General features: G+C 44.3%; 2 protein-coding genes across 2 annotated transcripts in view; one reads left to right on the top strand and one right to left on the bottom strand.

Annotated features, from left to right (window-relative positions):
• NAV2 (neuron navigator 2) overlaps positions 1–6,563 on the top strand; it is a 169,161-nt gene extending 162,598 nt beyond the window's left edge. The window contains exons 39-41 of the mRNA XM_026040221.1: positions 201–319; positions 3,994–4,197; positions 5,207–6,563. Of these exons, the coding sequence (XP_025896006.1) occupies positions 201–319; positions 3,994–4,197; positions 5,207–5,332 (449 nt within the window). The 3' untranslated portion in view covers positions 5,333–6,563. The remainder of the gene's footprint in view (positions 1–200; positions 320–3,993; positions 4,198–5,206) is intronic.
• Positions 6,564–12,413: 5,850 nt separating this feature from the next.
• Positions 12,414–15,906, bottom strand: DBX1 (developing brain homeobox 1). Its single transcript, XM_026040264.1, has 4 exons — positions 15,546–15,906; positions 15,148–15,249; positions 13,123–13,325; positions 12,414–12,785 (listed from the first exon to the last, which is right to left on the bottom strand). The coding sequence occupies exons 1-4, from the start codon at positions 15,904–15,906 to the stop codon at positions 12,414–12,416; spliced, it is 1,038 nt and encodes a 345-aa protein (XP_025896049.1).
• Positions 15,907–16,111: the final 205 nt, after the last annotated feature.

Raw genomic sequence — 16,111 nt, 5'->3', positions numbered from 1 at the left:
TATTTCTTCTGAAAAGCTTTACTTTTTCAAGTTGATTTAAAAGATTTTTGAACGCTCCAGAAGACCAATGAATCAGATAGCTAYGCTTGTTTTCTTTTGCTGGGCTTTTTTCTCTGGAGACTTGGAAGTTGTTGTTTGATCCTATTTTGAGGCATCTCATGATCATGATTTGACTGTAATCTGTCAATTTTCTCTTCTAGGTCCCCGACTCTTCCTCTCCTGTCCGATAGATGTAGATGGTTCTAGAGTTTGGTTTACTGACTTATGGAACTACTCTATCATCCCGTATCTCCTGGAGGCAGTTAGAGAAGGCCTGCAGGTGAGCAGATCTGTCTGGTACCAATCTGGAAGGCAACACAACCCTGAATAGAATGACTTTTTCTGTGGCTATAACCTGGCACACAAAATACTTAGACGTCTGTAAAATATCAGCTAAAGAAYTGGAAATTTGGGGAAGACTTTTTCCTTTCAGTAGGTATGTAGAACTTCATGCAAGATCACACGTAGAGAAACAAAACACTGTTCAAGGAGAAAGATGGGAAGACTGAATTACTACCTTTATTCAAGAGGAAGTTTAAAGGGGATTTGGTGTACAGAGTTTTCTGTTTAGTCTTGGAGTAGATATCTACAGGATATATGGTGCGTCTGGGCTAGAAATAACTGATCTACAAACAAGACACGATTTTATTACTAAGGAAAATTAACAGTTCGGCATAAATTGATTTCTGTCTGAGGTCTTTCTGAAACAGAAATAAATTTTGGTCTCTGTAGAAATGTTACTGTATGGTGAAATGGTTCCTTCATGCTTATAAAGAATAGTCCTTTGCAATTTGATACTTCTTTGGAACTCAACATTACAGGGTTCTTCAAGAAAACTTGTCATTTTGTTATGTAGAAAGTATGCAAGTTGCAAAAAGTATGCAACAAAAGCAGTGTCTTGCTTTGGATTTTGGTTTGCTTTTGTGTCGAGTTTCTTCTCTGTACAATACTTTCTATCAGAGATTCAGCTCTTGTCTGCATTGGAGTAGTTGGCAGAGAATGAAGAAGAAYGAAGACACAGCAGTCTGAATACTTGAAAAGAGAAGGATTTCTATGTCACTTGGCTAAGAAGAACCTCATATTTTGCTTGCTAATTTTGCAGTAGGGATTTATACAATTTTCCCGAGAGAATGAGGACATCTCTTTCAGAGAAAACTAAGTTTTCACTAGAGGCTCCTCAGGCCTTTGCTGAATAGGTGTGAATTCCTCAACTTTTGGTCAGTGTTTCTGGAAACTGCAGTTACCACTTGAATTTCAGCAGGCTTTGATTTCTTTGAGATGATGATGGTAGGCAGGAAGAACATGATAGCTTCTAAAGCAGAACACAGATAAAAGCACTTCACTAAAATAGAACACAAAATCTTTTTAACATCCAGAAGAAGAGCAAAATGCAAAGTAGGTGAACTTTACTTAAACCTTTTTTATGGAGCCTCTTTAAAGGAAAATAGTAAGAGCCATTTTTTTTTCTTCCTAAAACACAGAAATGGTCAAACATTCCTATTTCCCTAAATAACAGTAATAAATTGCATTTAAATAATGTCTCAACTTACTCCAGAAGCGCTCTCATGCTGAGTGGGTCTGACTTCAGTCCTCAAAGAGCAGCAAGGGCCGTGTTAGAAACATGTGCTTTATTTTCTGCCCTCCCACAAGGATTCCTCTGTGAATACACCTTCCCATGTGAAATTGCCTGCCAGAAAGGAAGGGTGGACTGCTGATTTCACTCCTAACGCTATGGATCTCAACTGAGCTATTTCTMTAGTTCTGTTTCCCATTTAGAGGGCTGTTTAGAGTCAAAGGCAAGTGAGTTAAATGGATCCTTGCAAAAACTGCTCTCCCTTGGGCTGCAGTGTTTTCAGTTCTTCAAAAGTAGAGTGTAAAAACCAGAGAGCTATAAAAAAAACCCACATTAATTCTGCTTGTTGCATTGATCAAGAATACAGCACCCATAAAAGRGGGACCCAGGCTCCCCATGGCTTCCTGCCACACTGGCTCAAACCCCAGTACTCCTCACAGAATCACAGAATGGTTAAGGTTGGAAGGGACCTCTAGACATCATCTAGGCCAACCTTCCTGCTCCAGCAGGGACACCYAGASCAYGKGGCACAGGGTGACATCCAGGCAGGTTTTGGAGACCTCYGGAGAAGGAGCCTCCACAACCTCTCTGGGCAGCCTGTTCCAGGGCTCTGGCACCCTCACAGTCRAGAAGTTCTTCCTCACATGCAGATGGAACTGCCTGTGTTGCAACTTAACACCCATTACCCCCCTGTCCTGTCAGTGACCACCACYGAGAAGAGCACCTCACCTCCTTGGTGCTCCGAGAACCGGAGTGGGTTGACCCCTCCTGGTGTGTTACGCCTCTCTCTAGAAAAGCTGCCTGCAAAGGGGATGAACAGAAGCAGTTGCTGTGGAAGGGCATGGCGAGTTAGTGATTAAGCCTCCGTAGTGCTGAAGGTTACTGATTATTTCGTATATTTAAGTGGAAATCCTACTCGTTAGCTAATTTTCAGAGTGAGCTAGAAACATAGCGACCAGGTCTCCTTGAAAAAGCAAGGACAGTGCTGAAAATATAAAATTCTCCCCRTTTAGTAGCTGTTGTTTTGCTCATAAATTCAGGAATGAGGTGAAAACAGGAGACCTGGCTTACACACAGCCTGAGGATATGAGGTTGGGGAAATGATGGGCTGTTAGTCCTGTGCAAGAAGGACATGTTTAAGACAGCCGAGCACCATCTACTGGGCACATGGGCTCTGTGCTGTGACCAGGGGGCTTCTGCTTCTGAATAAAGCAGCCGTTGCTATTCAAGTCAATACATTTCAGAATTCAATATCATTCAGTTCAGTAAATTCAATATCGATACTAAAATTCAAAATTCAAATTCAATATCAATGTTATTCAGTTCAATAAATTTGCTATTCAATTCAATAAATTTGAGAGAAATTCAGTGCTTTGTGATTTAACTTGTACAGAAAAGCCCTGGCAGAAAAATAAGACTTCTTTAGCCTGTGAGCTAAGCTCAAAAAAGCTTGTCCTAAATCTTCTCACTGGAAATGGGGAGGAGAACAGAATGCGTGCCAGAAGAAAAAGTGAATAGTGAGGAAGTTGAGGCCGTCATAGGTCCTTCAAAGAGCTCAAGTACTCTTGTTCTACCAGTTGTGTTCTCCCACCACCTCCCTTGGACAGCAGAGTGAGAGGTCTCTGAATTTGAGTTTCAGTACCTGAAAGTCGTTTGGCACAGAAGCTCAGAGAGCACAATTGGAAATCAGGAAATCAAATGAACATGTGCTTCTGCTTTTGAAACTCGTGGGACATTAAGAGGAATTTCTTTTTGTCTCAGTATGGCAAACCTGTCAGAATAGACCAAGGAGTAGAATAAGCTGGGACTGACACCATAGCCAAATTCTCCTGACACTTTTTTTTTTTTTTTTTTCAGTTGAGTGCAGAGAAATTCTCTTGCCTTAGAAACTTTTGCTGTGACATTCATAGTTATTGCCTGATAGCAGGTATCACATTTCCTCCTATGGAGTTTCACTGTGATAACAAAATTAGGTAGGCCAGTTTTAGGTAAGCTCTGCTGTTGTAAAGCAGATATGAACATTAATGACTTCTAGTCTGTATTTAACTTATTTAATCGGGGGAAAAAAAGTCTCATAACTTTCGAAGGTGAGGTTATTTTCAGGTTTCCTTTTCTCTAAATGGTGTTGGGGAGCTGTGTTTGAGAAAGCAGTGGTCATGCTCTTCCATGTCATTTGCCAGGAAAAATGGCTAAAGTGTTGTGAACCGTTTGGACAGTGAAAATCTCATTCATTTCATTTCAGCTCTGCCTGAACTTTTTTTTCTGCAGGGGAACGATGGTGGCACATTCATTTTGATTGCATAAGTGCTGAATAAAGTGGTAAACTACCAGCAATGTATTATTTTTCTTAATTTAAAAAAAATGCCTTTGTACTTTTCCAGCTGTATGGGAGGAGAGCTCCCTGGGAGGATCCTGCCAAATGGGTGATGGACACTTACCCGTGGGCAGCCACCCCGCAGCATCACGAGTGGCCTCCTCTGCTACAGCTACGGCCTGAAGATGTGGGGTTTGATGGCTACTCCATGTCGAGGGAAGGCTCAACCAGCAAACAAGTCCCAGTGAGCGATGCTGAAGGAGATCCCTTGGTAAGTTCTTGATTTTTAAATGTCAGAACTGGTCAGCTTTCTTTGCTGATGGGGATCAGAAACAGGAAAAAAGCACAAGCTGAGAAGTTTTCAAGGGTTTGAATGAGRGATCTTTCTCAGGAAGTGATAAAATGCCCCTGGGTGTGCATTAGTATAGAAAGCCCATAAAGTTTYTCAGAAAATAGCAGCAGATTTTTTTTTTGCATTTGTTTTTGAGGCTATGGGCTGAGTGACTGTCAGAGTCATAAGCTTCATTTCTGCACTGTGGAGTTAGGTACTTTTGTACATCTCTGCTGTGTGGATAATACAAGAGACCCATTTGATTTAGCTCATTTGGCCAGAAGGACAAAATGGGTACGTTGCTTCAAATGGTTCTCTGAACCACTTTCTTCTCCAAAGAAAAGAAGTTTTCCATTGTGTATAGGAAACAGCGCTTCCCATGACTGGATTATAATTTACAAACTAGATGCTGTGTATAAATAAGTGTTAACATGCATTTGTATAGAGTGGAGCTACAAGTTGGACCTCGTATACATTTCTTTCCATGGGAGACAGCTCTTGAAACTGCTGTGCAAGCGAGGAACACCCTGAAACTGTTCTTTCGAGGTGTTTCTTTTTCTGGATGATTGGGAACACAGTGCTACAGTTTTCACCAGCTGCTGTATACATACACAGATTGAGCTATACATTCAGATAAGCCTCCTTCAACTCCTCTGTAGGTATTTCCCAAGTCAGAGCAAGACAGGAGAAGGATGCTTGGCAGAGTCTTGAGGAATATAGCTGTAGACACCATCCATCCTCTCCCTTTCACCCCTACTGGAATAGCATGCAGTCCGTGGCTAGCTTGCTTACACACGTAATTCCTCATTCCATGTAGCAGGAATTAGCTCAGCTGTGTGTTCCCTTAGCTAGGTCACACACTGGCAAAGTGAATGCCCCGGTGACTTCTTTATGGGGTRGATGTTCTGCCTCGGAGCATACAAATAAGCCTGAATTTCTGTGTTGGCAGATGAACATGCTGATGAGACTGCAAGAAGCAGCCAACTACTCAAGTCCGCAGAGTTACGACAGTGACTCCAACAGCAACAGCCATCACGATGACATCCTCGATTCATCTCTGGAGTCAACGTTGTGATCCTCAGCAGAGAGAAAGAAGTCGTATCCATTATTGCTGTCCTGCAAGAAGCGTAATGACAAACTCATGGAAAGGACATGTTCCTGGGCTAGGCTGGGCTGGTATCTCAGTATTAGAGCTGCAAGAACAAGACACTTTTGAGTCAGTCTTGAACCTGGGTGCGGGCAACCCAAACCACCTTTGTATTGTTTTTTTCTTTTTACAATAAGAACTGCACTATTCCTTTGGGGTTTGTTTGGTTTTCTGTTTAGTTGCTGTAAGCTCTCATGCCTAAGATACTGAAGACAGTAGAAGTAATCATCATTTCAAAAGAAAGAGAAAGAAAAGTAAAAGGAGGGGGGAACTTCACAGCTATGAAGCAAACACCTTTGTGCCATGCACTGTTCAGACAAAGAAGGGAGAGGAAATTTTTTGCCTATGCTGCTTCTGACCAAGCATATTTAGGTGAGGGCTGGACTTTTACCAATCAGCTTTGCAGATTAAACTCAGCTTTGTATAGTTCTGGTGCTATCACACTATTTACTTGCCTTGGTAAAAATATCCCATGAAAGGCAAACCTTCAAAACAGGGAAGTTTGAAAAAAAATATAAAAAATGATAAAAATAGAGGGGGAAAGAAGAAGCACTGCTCTCCTTGCCAGTCYGAGACCTCGGCATGCTTTCGGTGTGCGTTTATAATATGCTCTATATAAATAGGAATATATATATTTACCGCCTGAACAAATCAGGTTCTTCTCAAACACTGTGTCTCAAACAATCCTACTAAATGAGGAAGATCAGGTAGCCCGTTGCTATCCTGGGCGATTCCGGGTCTCCTCCCGCCGGCATCCGCAGACCTCTGCCTGCCTGGGYGCTGGGGTAGGCGATTTACAGGGATGAGGGCGACTGGACCACCTCCGCTCTTAATTCTTTTTATTTCTTTTTCAATTCTTGCCATGAAACGTTACAGCTGTTTTCTGAGAAGTTTGATTTTCGGGGTGCAGGGGGTGTCAGGGGTTTTTGTTYGGATCAGCACAACCCTAAATGGATTACGGATTAAAACTCAGCCTTGTGGCGGCTCTGGTGCTACTCTGGCCACAATAACACTTACACCCATGACTACTCTTCTTAACTGCAGACAGCAGTATTTTAGCAGGACCTAGGTCTGTAAAAAGCTAAATCAAAATAAAAGAAGGCAGGGAAAGGCCAGTGCAGCAGTGAAGTCTTAGCCGGGCCACGTTCTTGAGTTGTGGCGGAGCTGTGACCCTGCTTTTATTCCTCCTCCTCTCCGAACGCACACACGGCGCCTGCAGCAGTGTTAAGGCTCATATTTTTGGGGGGAACRGGGGCACGTGGCCATGCATTGCAGTGGCCTCCTCACTATAAGCCCAGCCTTGTGACGCCGCTGTCCTAGGCTGTACCTCAGCAAGAGCCTCGGTCCTCGCGAGCCCTTGCAGCTCCCCGCCTCCTGGTGCTGCACTTGCAAAAGCGATGCCTTATTTTGTATGACTTGTGTCGATTCAATTAGTGCTGTATATTACGGGGTTTTCTTGAAACAAACCGACAGGGCTAAAGTCATCTCTTGGGATATCGTGAGTTGCTGTGAATACTGTTTATATGAAATATTAGGATTTGTTTAAATGTGACGGGAAAAGGAAAAAAAAAATGAGGGAAATGAGGAAACTTTTCAGGTTCATATCAATCTGCAGCTAATAGATCACTGAAGAGCTGTTTTGTCCGTGCAAGAGGGAAAAAAGAGCTTTTCAACAATAATAAATGTCGTCGTTAATAAATAACAGGAATATGCTGGGGGGTTTTCAATGTGCAGAAAGAAAACTTATTGCAAACACTTTTTTAAGAGCTTATTAATCCTYGTGGGTTTAAAATAATCTAGAAGGCAAGTTTGTGCTTTTGTGACTCAGTGAGAGGATGGTTTTATTATACCTCATGACTTTCTGTGACATGACTGTACTTATTTTGTCTTACTGAGCTGGTCTTGAATCCGCTCCTGTTACAACTTTGAAGTGCTGATGATTTTTCTTTTTTTTTTAAAAAAAAAAATACTGTAAAAGAAAAAAATATTTTAATGACGGGGGAGGGGCTGAGAGCTTGGTGTAGTTAGTGATTTAAAGTTATGAATTCTATTTGATTATGTCACCGAATGAAATACTTGGCCAGTGTATCTAGTCTGGGCCTTGGTGCTGTAAAAAGAAGTGGGATAAATCTGTAGGGTGTCGTATATGCAGCACGATGCTGCTGGTGCAAAGGGAGGTGGATTTATTTTTATTTTTATTTTTATTTTTATTTTTATTTTTATTTTTATTTTTATTTTTATTTTTATTTTTATTTTTATTTTTATTTTCAGCAGTTGTGACGATTCTGCTTCCCAGCACTGACTTTTCCTGCTATTACTGTGAATCCGGGCTCCGGATCCTCCAACCGAATCCGTGTGGATAGAGCATGTGCCTGGGGAAAAAAAATGCAGTTCCAGGGCTAGGGTTTTACACGTGTTTAATAGCCTAGAAAGTTACCTTTAACTGAGTCCTCTGAGACGTGTCTAAAATGGTGGTTTATTTGTGAAGTTTTTTTTTCTTTTTTTTTTTTTCTAATTTTTAATCCTGTGCTTAAGCTCAGGAAAAAAAAAAAAGTGTTTATTGCTTTATTGACACTAGTTTGGATTACAGTGCAGAAGAGGCAATTTTGAGTAGGCTACTCATTTTGAGCATCACAATATTCAGTCTTTTCAGAAACTTTGGGAAGCAGGGTTACCTGTTGTGCACACTTAAAAAAAAAAAAAAAAAAAAGGATTTTTAATATCTTAAATCTTTATTTTAGTGGCTTTGCTCTTCTTTAAAGCCTTTTGCAAAATTCTTTCTTTTTTTTTTTATTTGCCTTTTTATTTCCAAAGTTGGCTTGTTTAAAAAAAAAAGAAATAAATAAATGCAAGATTCTATGCAACATTCACGGTGAGTCGTAAAATTGAAAGTATGAACAGCTTTCTTTCTGTCAGAACTGCCAAGAATTTTTTCCAGGCCATAAATGAGATGTAGTTTATTTGGGGAAGGGAAGGGAGGGGCTTGGTTAGTCTTTTTGTACATTTTTGAAAAAAGAAAGAAAAAAAAAAAAAGCAGGATGATAATTTGTTGTGGATGCTTAACTTCAATATTATGTGTATTAAATCTTGTCTAATTGTGGCAGTTTTCTTTCAAGAAAAATATGAAAATTAAACAAAAAAAACTTTCTTTGTGGATATTAAATGGAAGGTTGCTCTTTTGATCTAGTTGTTTCCAGTGGAACAGTTTATGAAATATGTTCTATAAGATGTACATTTTTTCATTGTAACATAGAAATTGTAAATATTTGATTAAAAGTGCTGCATTTTGATGAATTTTTTCTAGCCATTTTTAAAGAGAAAAACTAGGAATTGAGTATTTTGTGTACGTTTATGATGTTTTCCGTTTTGCTCCTCTCCCTATTTAATTTTCAGTTCTCATTTAGGATCGRAATTTGTGAATGGTCTGCTTGAGATCATGCTCCCCTTTCTCACCCGCCCCATTCCTCACCCTGCCCCAGCCCTGTGTCATGGAGAATAAAGCTGATGATTGTACCAGTCTTAAATTATTCATGATTCAATAAAATTGATGCTTATTTATTCAGATTTGTGCCTCCCCTGCACTTTTTGTCCCCTCTCAATCGACAACTTTTTTTAGGGCTTGACGTTTGTGTGGTTTTAATTCTTATTTTTGCTTTTTTCTGGTAAGCATAGGTCAGAAGATACCAGCAACCCAGAAGGCCATGTAGCCCTAGAAGTCAACCAGGAGAAATGGGAGGAAAATCATCTAAGTCAATGAGGGAATACACATGTCCCAAGCTGTAGGAAGGCCTTGTCCATCTAAGGTTATTTCACAGGAGAACCATCTACGATCCCCTCCTCTAGGAATCCATCAAGATCTGTTTGGGCTTGATTTCTGTCCTCGCGTAGAAGGAGCTCTACACAATCCTGGGAGTGCTTTGCTCCGTTGGCTACACCCTTGGATCCTGACTTCCCATGCTCACCAGGACTGCCCTTGGCCTGGGGACACTCAAGGGAAGGTTCATGTTCCATGTTGGCGTTCATCTTAGCCCATACCAATCCCCAGCTTGTCGTAATGGGCAAAGCAAATCACATTAAAAATAAAATTAGGGTGCTAATGGTCAAAATCAGGGTGCTAACGGGTCGTCCTTGCAATCTTCCAGGGGAAACATCCTTTGTGGTCACCATGTTAWCCTTTTTTTGTTGTTTTTTACACTTCTTTTTTCCAAGTTGCAAACATCCTCCTCACTTGCCTTCAGCAACACAACAGTGCAAGCCTAGCTCTAGTCRTATTTTTGATCTATCCCTAAGGAACAATTTTACAGATTTTTGGACATGCTTGGGCAAACTTTGGGTGCACTCTAGCTGGTTTCCTGTAAACTCCTTTTGCTTCACACAAGTTCATGGGCACAGCAGCCAATCCTGTAGCCCTGATCTCGGAAAGCTCTTGAATCCATATTGGTCTAGCACCAAAATGCTTCATACCACTCGGGAACACTTTTCCCCCCTCTTTTTTCCCTTTTTTTTTTTTTTTTTTTTTGGCTTCCCCTGTCTCTTCCCGGTTTTCTCCTCTATGTGTGGCCTTCTATACTCACCCTCATGTGGTTTTCCCTTCCCTCATCTTCTCTTTAATCTCTACTGCCCTTTTTTATTTCTGTTTCCAAACTCATTTTATGTCTTCTGTGGATACACATCACAGCTTCTCAATGTCATGGGGGCCAGTGTTGACTTCCTTGCTGTGCTCAGAGCAGCATTTCCCCGGCAATTTCCCCAGCAATTTCCCCTACAGCAGGATTTCCTCATTACAAGACGAGTTTGCAGCTTGGGACGAACAGCTACACTGACTTGTTGAAAGATCAGAAGAGCTTTCCCAACGTCTTCCAGTGTCTTCTCGGAGCAGCAACGGCATGACCGGAGCAGGAACRTATCCTGGTGCTCTGCAGGCTTCTGCCTGCTCCTCTGTCCTTTCTGAGTTTGTCCCCTTTTTACCACTTTCCTCCTGCTATTGATTCCCACATTGACCTCTCTACTGAGGGAAGCTGAGACAACTCCAAAGGACAGAGTCTGCGTGTCCGGGTCCTCCTCTTCTTCCATCCCCTCCTGGAAAAGGTCTGCAGAGGTGGAGCCATGAGTTGGGGAGTTAGATGATACCTGAGCTTGGACTGGGCTTCCAGGAGGGTCATCGTTTTGGAGACGCAGCTCCAAGACGGTCATCGGCATTGCATGGTGCCCATGGCGGTTCCCAGCTTCCTCCCTGCTTTCTGCTTTCTTTCTTGACTTGTGAAGGACATAAATTCATCCTGTGTCAAGCATGCTAGCTGATTAAAAGTATATTTATATATACAAACATTAGTTTGTAGGGATATTTACATTTTTAGAGCTTGAAAGTGCTTCTGTAAACATGAGCAGACTTTTCTCTCTAAAAATTACATGTACCCCCAGAGTCAGGATAGTTAAAAACGGTCTAGTAAACTCTGGTGAGAAAGTGGATCACTTCCCGTGCCACTTCTTGTAACATCTCTTAAATAAGTAAGTACCACCTCTAACTTAATTTGGAGTTCCAAGTATAGAAGATCTCAAAATTCCTACAAGTGATGTATATATTACTACAGTGTCTCGTTAAAAGAAAAAAAAACTGTTTAGCTTTATGTCTTAACGAAATAAAAATATTTTTTTACAATGTAGTTCTACTCTAGTCTGCCTAAGAGTTTCTGTCCTCAGTTTCAACCTGCTTTTCCTTTAAAAGTACTTGTGAAAGATTATCAGAGAGCTCAAATCACTTCCTACATAAAAGTTAGGTTCGTATTCTTTTGTTTGATTTGTTCTGAAGCTGATAATTTCTTGTTGAATTACTATAATGTTCCAAAGGATGATATTTTCCTTTCTAGCAAAAGTTGTGACAACTGCACATAGAGAGGAGGCAAGCAGAACAGAATGACTAAACTTGGAAATCTACTTTTTTATTTGGCGTCTTTTCAGTTTATTTTATATACATATTTAAAGTATGTACACGGTAAAATACAAAATAAAAGTGTTTTTATAAGTTACACAATGAAGCAGCTACACTCATTTTTTAGTTTAGCCATCATTTAATTAAAAAAAATCAAAAAAGGGGGAAAATTTGTTGAGGCATCTTTATATTCATTCACAATAACCTTGGTATAAAACATCCATACAGAGTAAGTGTACAAAATAGYGTACAGTTCATATAAGCTGTTCAAAGACAGCAAAGTTCAGTCAAAATCAAAGAGGCATATCCACTTTCCTCCGTCCACATAACTGATAGAAGCAAAGTGGAAAACAAAGATGGGCAAGAAGGTGATTTAGACAGTGCTTTATATATAAATTTGCTGCATAAATTAAAATGAAAAAAAATAAAAACATATAAGGTCTCCRTTATGCAAGGCGCACTGTTAATTGAAAAGTCATTTTCAAGTCATTATCACTGGTGATCAGTGGGTCTGCTCCTGAAGTATCATACGGTATCGTACAGTACAGTACCCAGTACTCAGCGTGTACTGAAGTATCTCAGTGTCACTAAGGAAGGAATTTGGGCTGGGTGCCTAATTAATTAATTTTGGAGGACAGTCTTGCTAGGTGAGACTGGTCTTCAGGCTTTTGAAGTCCTAATAGTAGGTCAAAATTCATTTGAACTGTAGTGAAAAAGTCCTCCCCACCACCCTCCTTTTTTTAGTGTGTGTGAAAGGAACATTTTTCTCTTGATTGAACATCTTCCTCCTTGCTGTAAAGGCAGGACCTGTTGTTTGCTTTCAGGAGCATGTAGTAACTGAGTAAATTTTGGATGCTAGGCAGGTATGACCAGGTTAACACATACTGTGAATAAAGAAAACAGCACGTGGGCAAATACTAAATACCCAGGAGTAGGAAGGCTTGTGTTTCTGTGATAAATAACCTGCACCGGTGAAGCATGTGGAGGTTCAGGAGGGATAGCACCTCTTCAATTTATAGTTCTTTGTGTTATTTACATCTTTGCAATGTCCCCTGGTGATGGTAGGGGCAGGCAGGTGATCTAAGAGACTGTTATCTCCTCCTCTTCCTCTTCCCCGTCATCATCCTCTTCCTCTGAGTCCGAGAAGTCTGAAGGTTTGCTGGGACTGCTGGAATGGGACGGAGAAGGACACCTCTGGGAGTCCAGTCTGTCCCTCAAGTGTAGGTGCTCTGGGGACTGATGATAGGTCAAGGGATGCCGAGGGCTGGCTGGGCACATGGAGGGAACTTCCTCCTCTTCCTCTCCCGAGCACTTCTTGCCCACGTCACTGAGGTCTGGGTGAGGGTTGAATTTGGTGGGTAAGGTTTGTTCTCTGCAGCCACCAGAAGAGAGGAGCTCTCTTTCTTTGGAGTTCCTCCACTTCATCCTTCTGTTCTGGAACCAGATCTTCACCTRGAGAGGGGAAGCAACTCATAAATGTAAGTAAAATGATCGGTAAAATAAGGACTAAGGGAACTGCGCTTTGAAGGCCTTCCATAATGAGATACAGGGGCTGATGGGCAGCACAACCTAGACCCTGGGGACCCTCAGAGAGGGAACATGCAAGTGCTCTGGCCAACTCCTGCCCATCCAGTGGGCAGTTGTGCTGCTCACTTGCCAGGACACATAGCCCTGCAGCTTGCTTGGATTTTCTGATGATGATGGGCAACTCARCTCATCATCATGCCCTCAGCTACCTTCCCTTCTCCCACTTGAAGCTCCTCCTCCCCTTGCCCTGGCCCTCACTCACCTGCGAGTCCTTGAGGCCCAGCTTGGCTGCCAGTTTTTTCCTGTCGGGCTTGCTGATGTACTTCTGCTTCTGGAACATCTTCTCCAGCGCCTTGCGCTGCACGTCGGAGAAGACGGCGCGCCGCAGCATGCCCCGCCGGGGCTTGCCCCGCGCCGCCAGCGGCCACGAGAAGGTCCCGGGGATGGGCACCACRGAGGAGGCAGCTAGGAGAGAGCGGGACAGCGGTGAGCGGGGCCCGCACCCCCTTCCTCRTCGCCCCTGGTTCCTTCTCCAGGCTGCATTGGCTTCCCCCCAGCTCTCATCCCACCCATTCCAGTGGCTCCCGGGGAAAGGGCTAGCACCTACCAACCTGGGGCGCTGGAAGGAGCTTGGAGCTTAACCAGCCGCCCCTTTTCAGCGCGCGATGGTGGGGATTAGACCTATCAACTGAAACGTGGAAAATGCAGCCACAGTGGCCTGTTTTGTGAGGAGATTCAAAGGTCGGCAGCCTGAAAGGGCCGAGCGAGGGGTAGCAGCTAAGATAGAGGTATAATAAAAAAGCTTTCTGTCTCACTCCAAAGTGTTTGATTTTTTTTTTCCAGGCGCTTTTATCATTTCAGGCACTTTATTACGCTTGAGATGAAAATGAGGACTTTTCTGATCCAAACAAAACCAGTCCTCTACAGATGCAGCTTGAGCAATCAGTATTCATCTTTTTATATTAATCTCCCCCTCACTCCGCACCCCCCTCGCCAAAAAAATGGAGAATTGAATCCGAAGACATGAAAAGTAACAGCTAATTAGCACATGGCATGGTTCTCAATGGCATTGGTATGATAAAAAGGGCAGAGTTTCGCCTTAAAAAAAAGCGTGTGGGGGGGGAACCTCCCCAAGAGAGACAGAGATGCTAATGAAGCGTGAATGGTAATTGTGTAGTAATGAACTAACAGAAAAAGACTGAGGACAAGCAGCTAACGCCATATATTACTGGAACAAAAGAGATTTACACTTTCAAACTAAACACAACGGCATGCCAGGCTCCCCGGGAGAATACTGATGGCACAATCGTCTCTTTCCCCAAATCATTTTCATTAAATGGACATGAAAAGCTATTTATAAAGCTCAAGTTGTTTTTGTTAGGCTATTCACATGCCGCAGAAAAGAAGCAAATTCCATTATCAGCGGCATGAATGGTAGCGCTTGGGTTGTTCCCCCCCCCTCTCTTTCCTTCCCCGTTTTCTTTTTAAATTAACAGTTTGTTGGTGTAATTAGTTTTTTATTTGTTGTCTCCACTTCGTAACGCTTTACTCCTACCAGAATCGCATCTACAAACCTGTGGGTCTGATGATTTTTTTTCTCCCTTTTTTTTTTTTTTTTTTTTTAAACTTTCTGTAAATTTGGAAGATTCTGCCCAGCGGTCAGGGTGTCAAGAGCTGAAGCTAGAGGCGTGAGGCGGACAGGGAAAGCTTAATACGTGTCAGGGGGATAGAGGGGAAGCCCCGGACCCTTTCCTGGGTCTCTTCCCATCCACATGTAAAAGCGCCCGACTTTTATGGGCGGCTTCCTCCAAGCTCGGCGCGCAGGCACCCAGCGAGCACCCTCCGTGTCCCTGCGCCTTGGGCTGGCGGAGGGAGATTGGGGGGACAGGGAGTGAGATTTTGTTAGGTTTTCTTTGTCTTTCTTTTTTTTTTTTTCACCCTTTTTTTTTTTTTTCCCCCTTTTTCCCCTTTTTCGCTCCGCGGGAGCTGACCAGGCGGCCCGTGGTGCTGAAAGCGGCGCCTCGGCCTCGGCACCGTGACAGTTCCGCCTAATTCGCCGGTCTCGGTGCGTGTGCGGGGGGAAATGGGAGCGAGATGTCAAGCAGTCAGCGCTCGTGCTAAATAGGGCATCAAATTGGCGCGACTGATTCCTGAATGTTGTACTCTGTGCAACCTCTGAACCGGAGCATAACCCCCGGGGCTGGACCAGGAGGATCGCGGCGACGTGCGCGGAGAGGGGAGGCGGAGCGCGGGCGAGGGAGGGAGAGCGGGAGTTTTAAGGACCTACCTGGAAAGTAGGAAGATCTGATAAAAGGCTGGAAGGATCCTTCAAAGTACGGGAAGGAGAAAGTCTTTGGAGGAACGCTCTGAAGCAGCGAGGGGGACGTTTCTAGYAAAGAAAGACAAATAAATTAAGGAAGGGGTGGCTGTCGGCTCCGCTCGAGCAAGGGCAAAGCGGGAGGACCGGGCTGCTCTCCGGGAAGAGGGGTAGGTGGAGCGCGGGGGCAAAAGCGGAGGCCGAAGGMGTCCGCGGGCCCGTCGGGCTGTCCCATTCCCTCGTCCTTCCCGCCGCCTCCGTCCGTGGGCGCTGCCCCTTCCCCTTAAGCTCGGCCCCGGGGCTCCCTCCCCGTCCGCCTCAGTCTCCCCGGGTCTCTGCTTGCTGCGGCTCCGGGCAGCGGCCCTTACCGGCTCGGGGCGCGGAGGACAGGATGGCGTTGACGCCGAACTTGAGGAACGTGGAGTCGCTGCTGGAGGAGGAGACGGGGGTCTGGGGCGAGCAGATCCTCCTGGCRGGGGTGGCGGCGGCGGCGAGCTCCGGGGTGCCCGTGTCGCCCCCGGCCGCGGAGCTCGGCGGGGACAGGCTGCCCGCGGGGGCAGTCCTGGGCAGGTAGGCGGCCGGCCTGCCGATGCGGATGAGATCTTCCACCAGGAAGCTGGAGTGGCCGGAGAAGGCGGACTGCAGCGACTGAGGCAGCGTGAGCGTGGGCGTGGGCCGCAGCAGGTTGGGGTAGACGGCCGGGGGAGCCAGGAGGCTCGGGAACATCATCGCAGGGGCCGCGCTGGGGCCGCGCTGCGCTGCGCTCGTCGGGGTTTTTTTCCTTGCTTGGCGACCGCGGTCGGTTAAAGCTCCCGCTGGCGCGTCAGGCAAGGGCTCTGCGTGCCCTTCCCGCGACGCGCGGGGTTTTATAGCGGCCCACGGCGGCCCGGGCGCTTTGAGAAGTGACAGCGCGGACAATGCGCGGCCCGCGCCT

Source organism: Nothoprocta perdicaria, unplaced genomic scaffold (assembly GCF_003342845.1).
Source record: "Nothoprocta perdicaria isolate Ctin4 unplaced genomic scaffold, notPer1 scaffold_251, whole genome shotgun sequence".
NCBI lineage: Eukaryota > Metazoa > Chordata > Aves > Tinamiformes > Tinamidae > Nothoprocta > Nothoprocta perdicaria.
The sequence above is the reverse complement of the archived record's forward strand: the minus strand, read 5'-3'. Positions and strand labels throughout refer to the sequence as shown.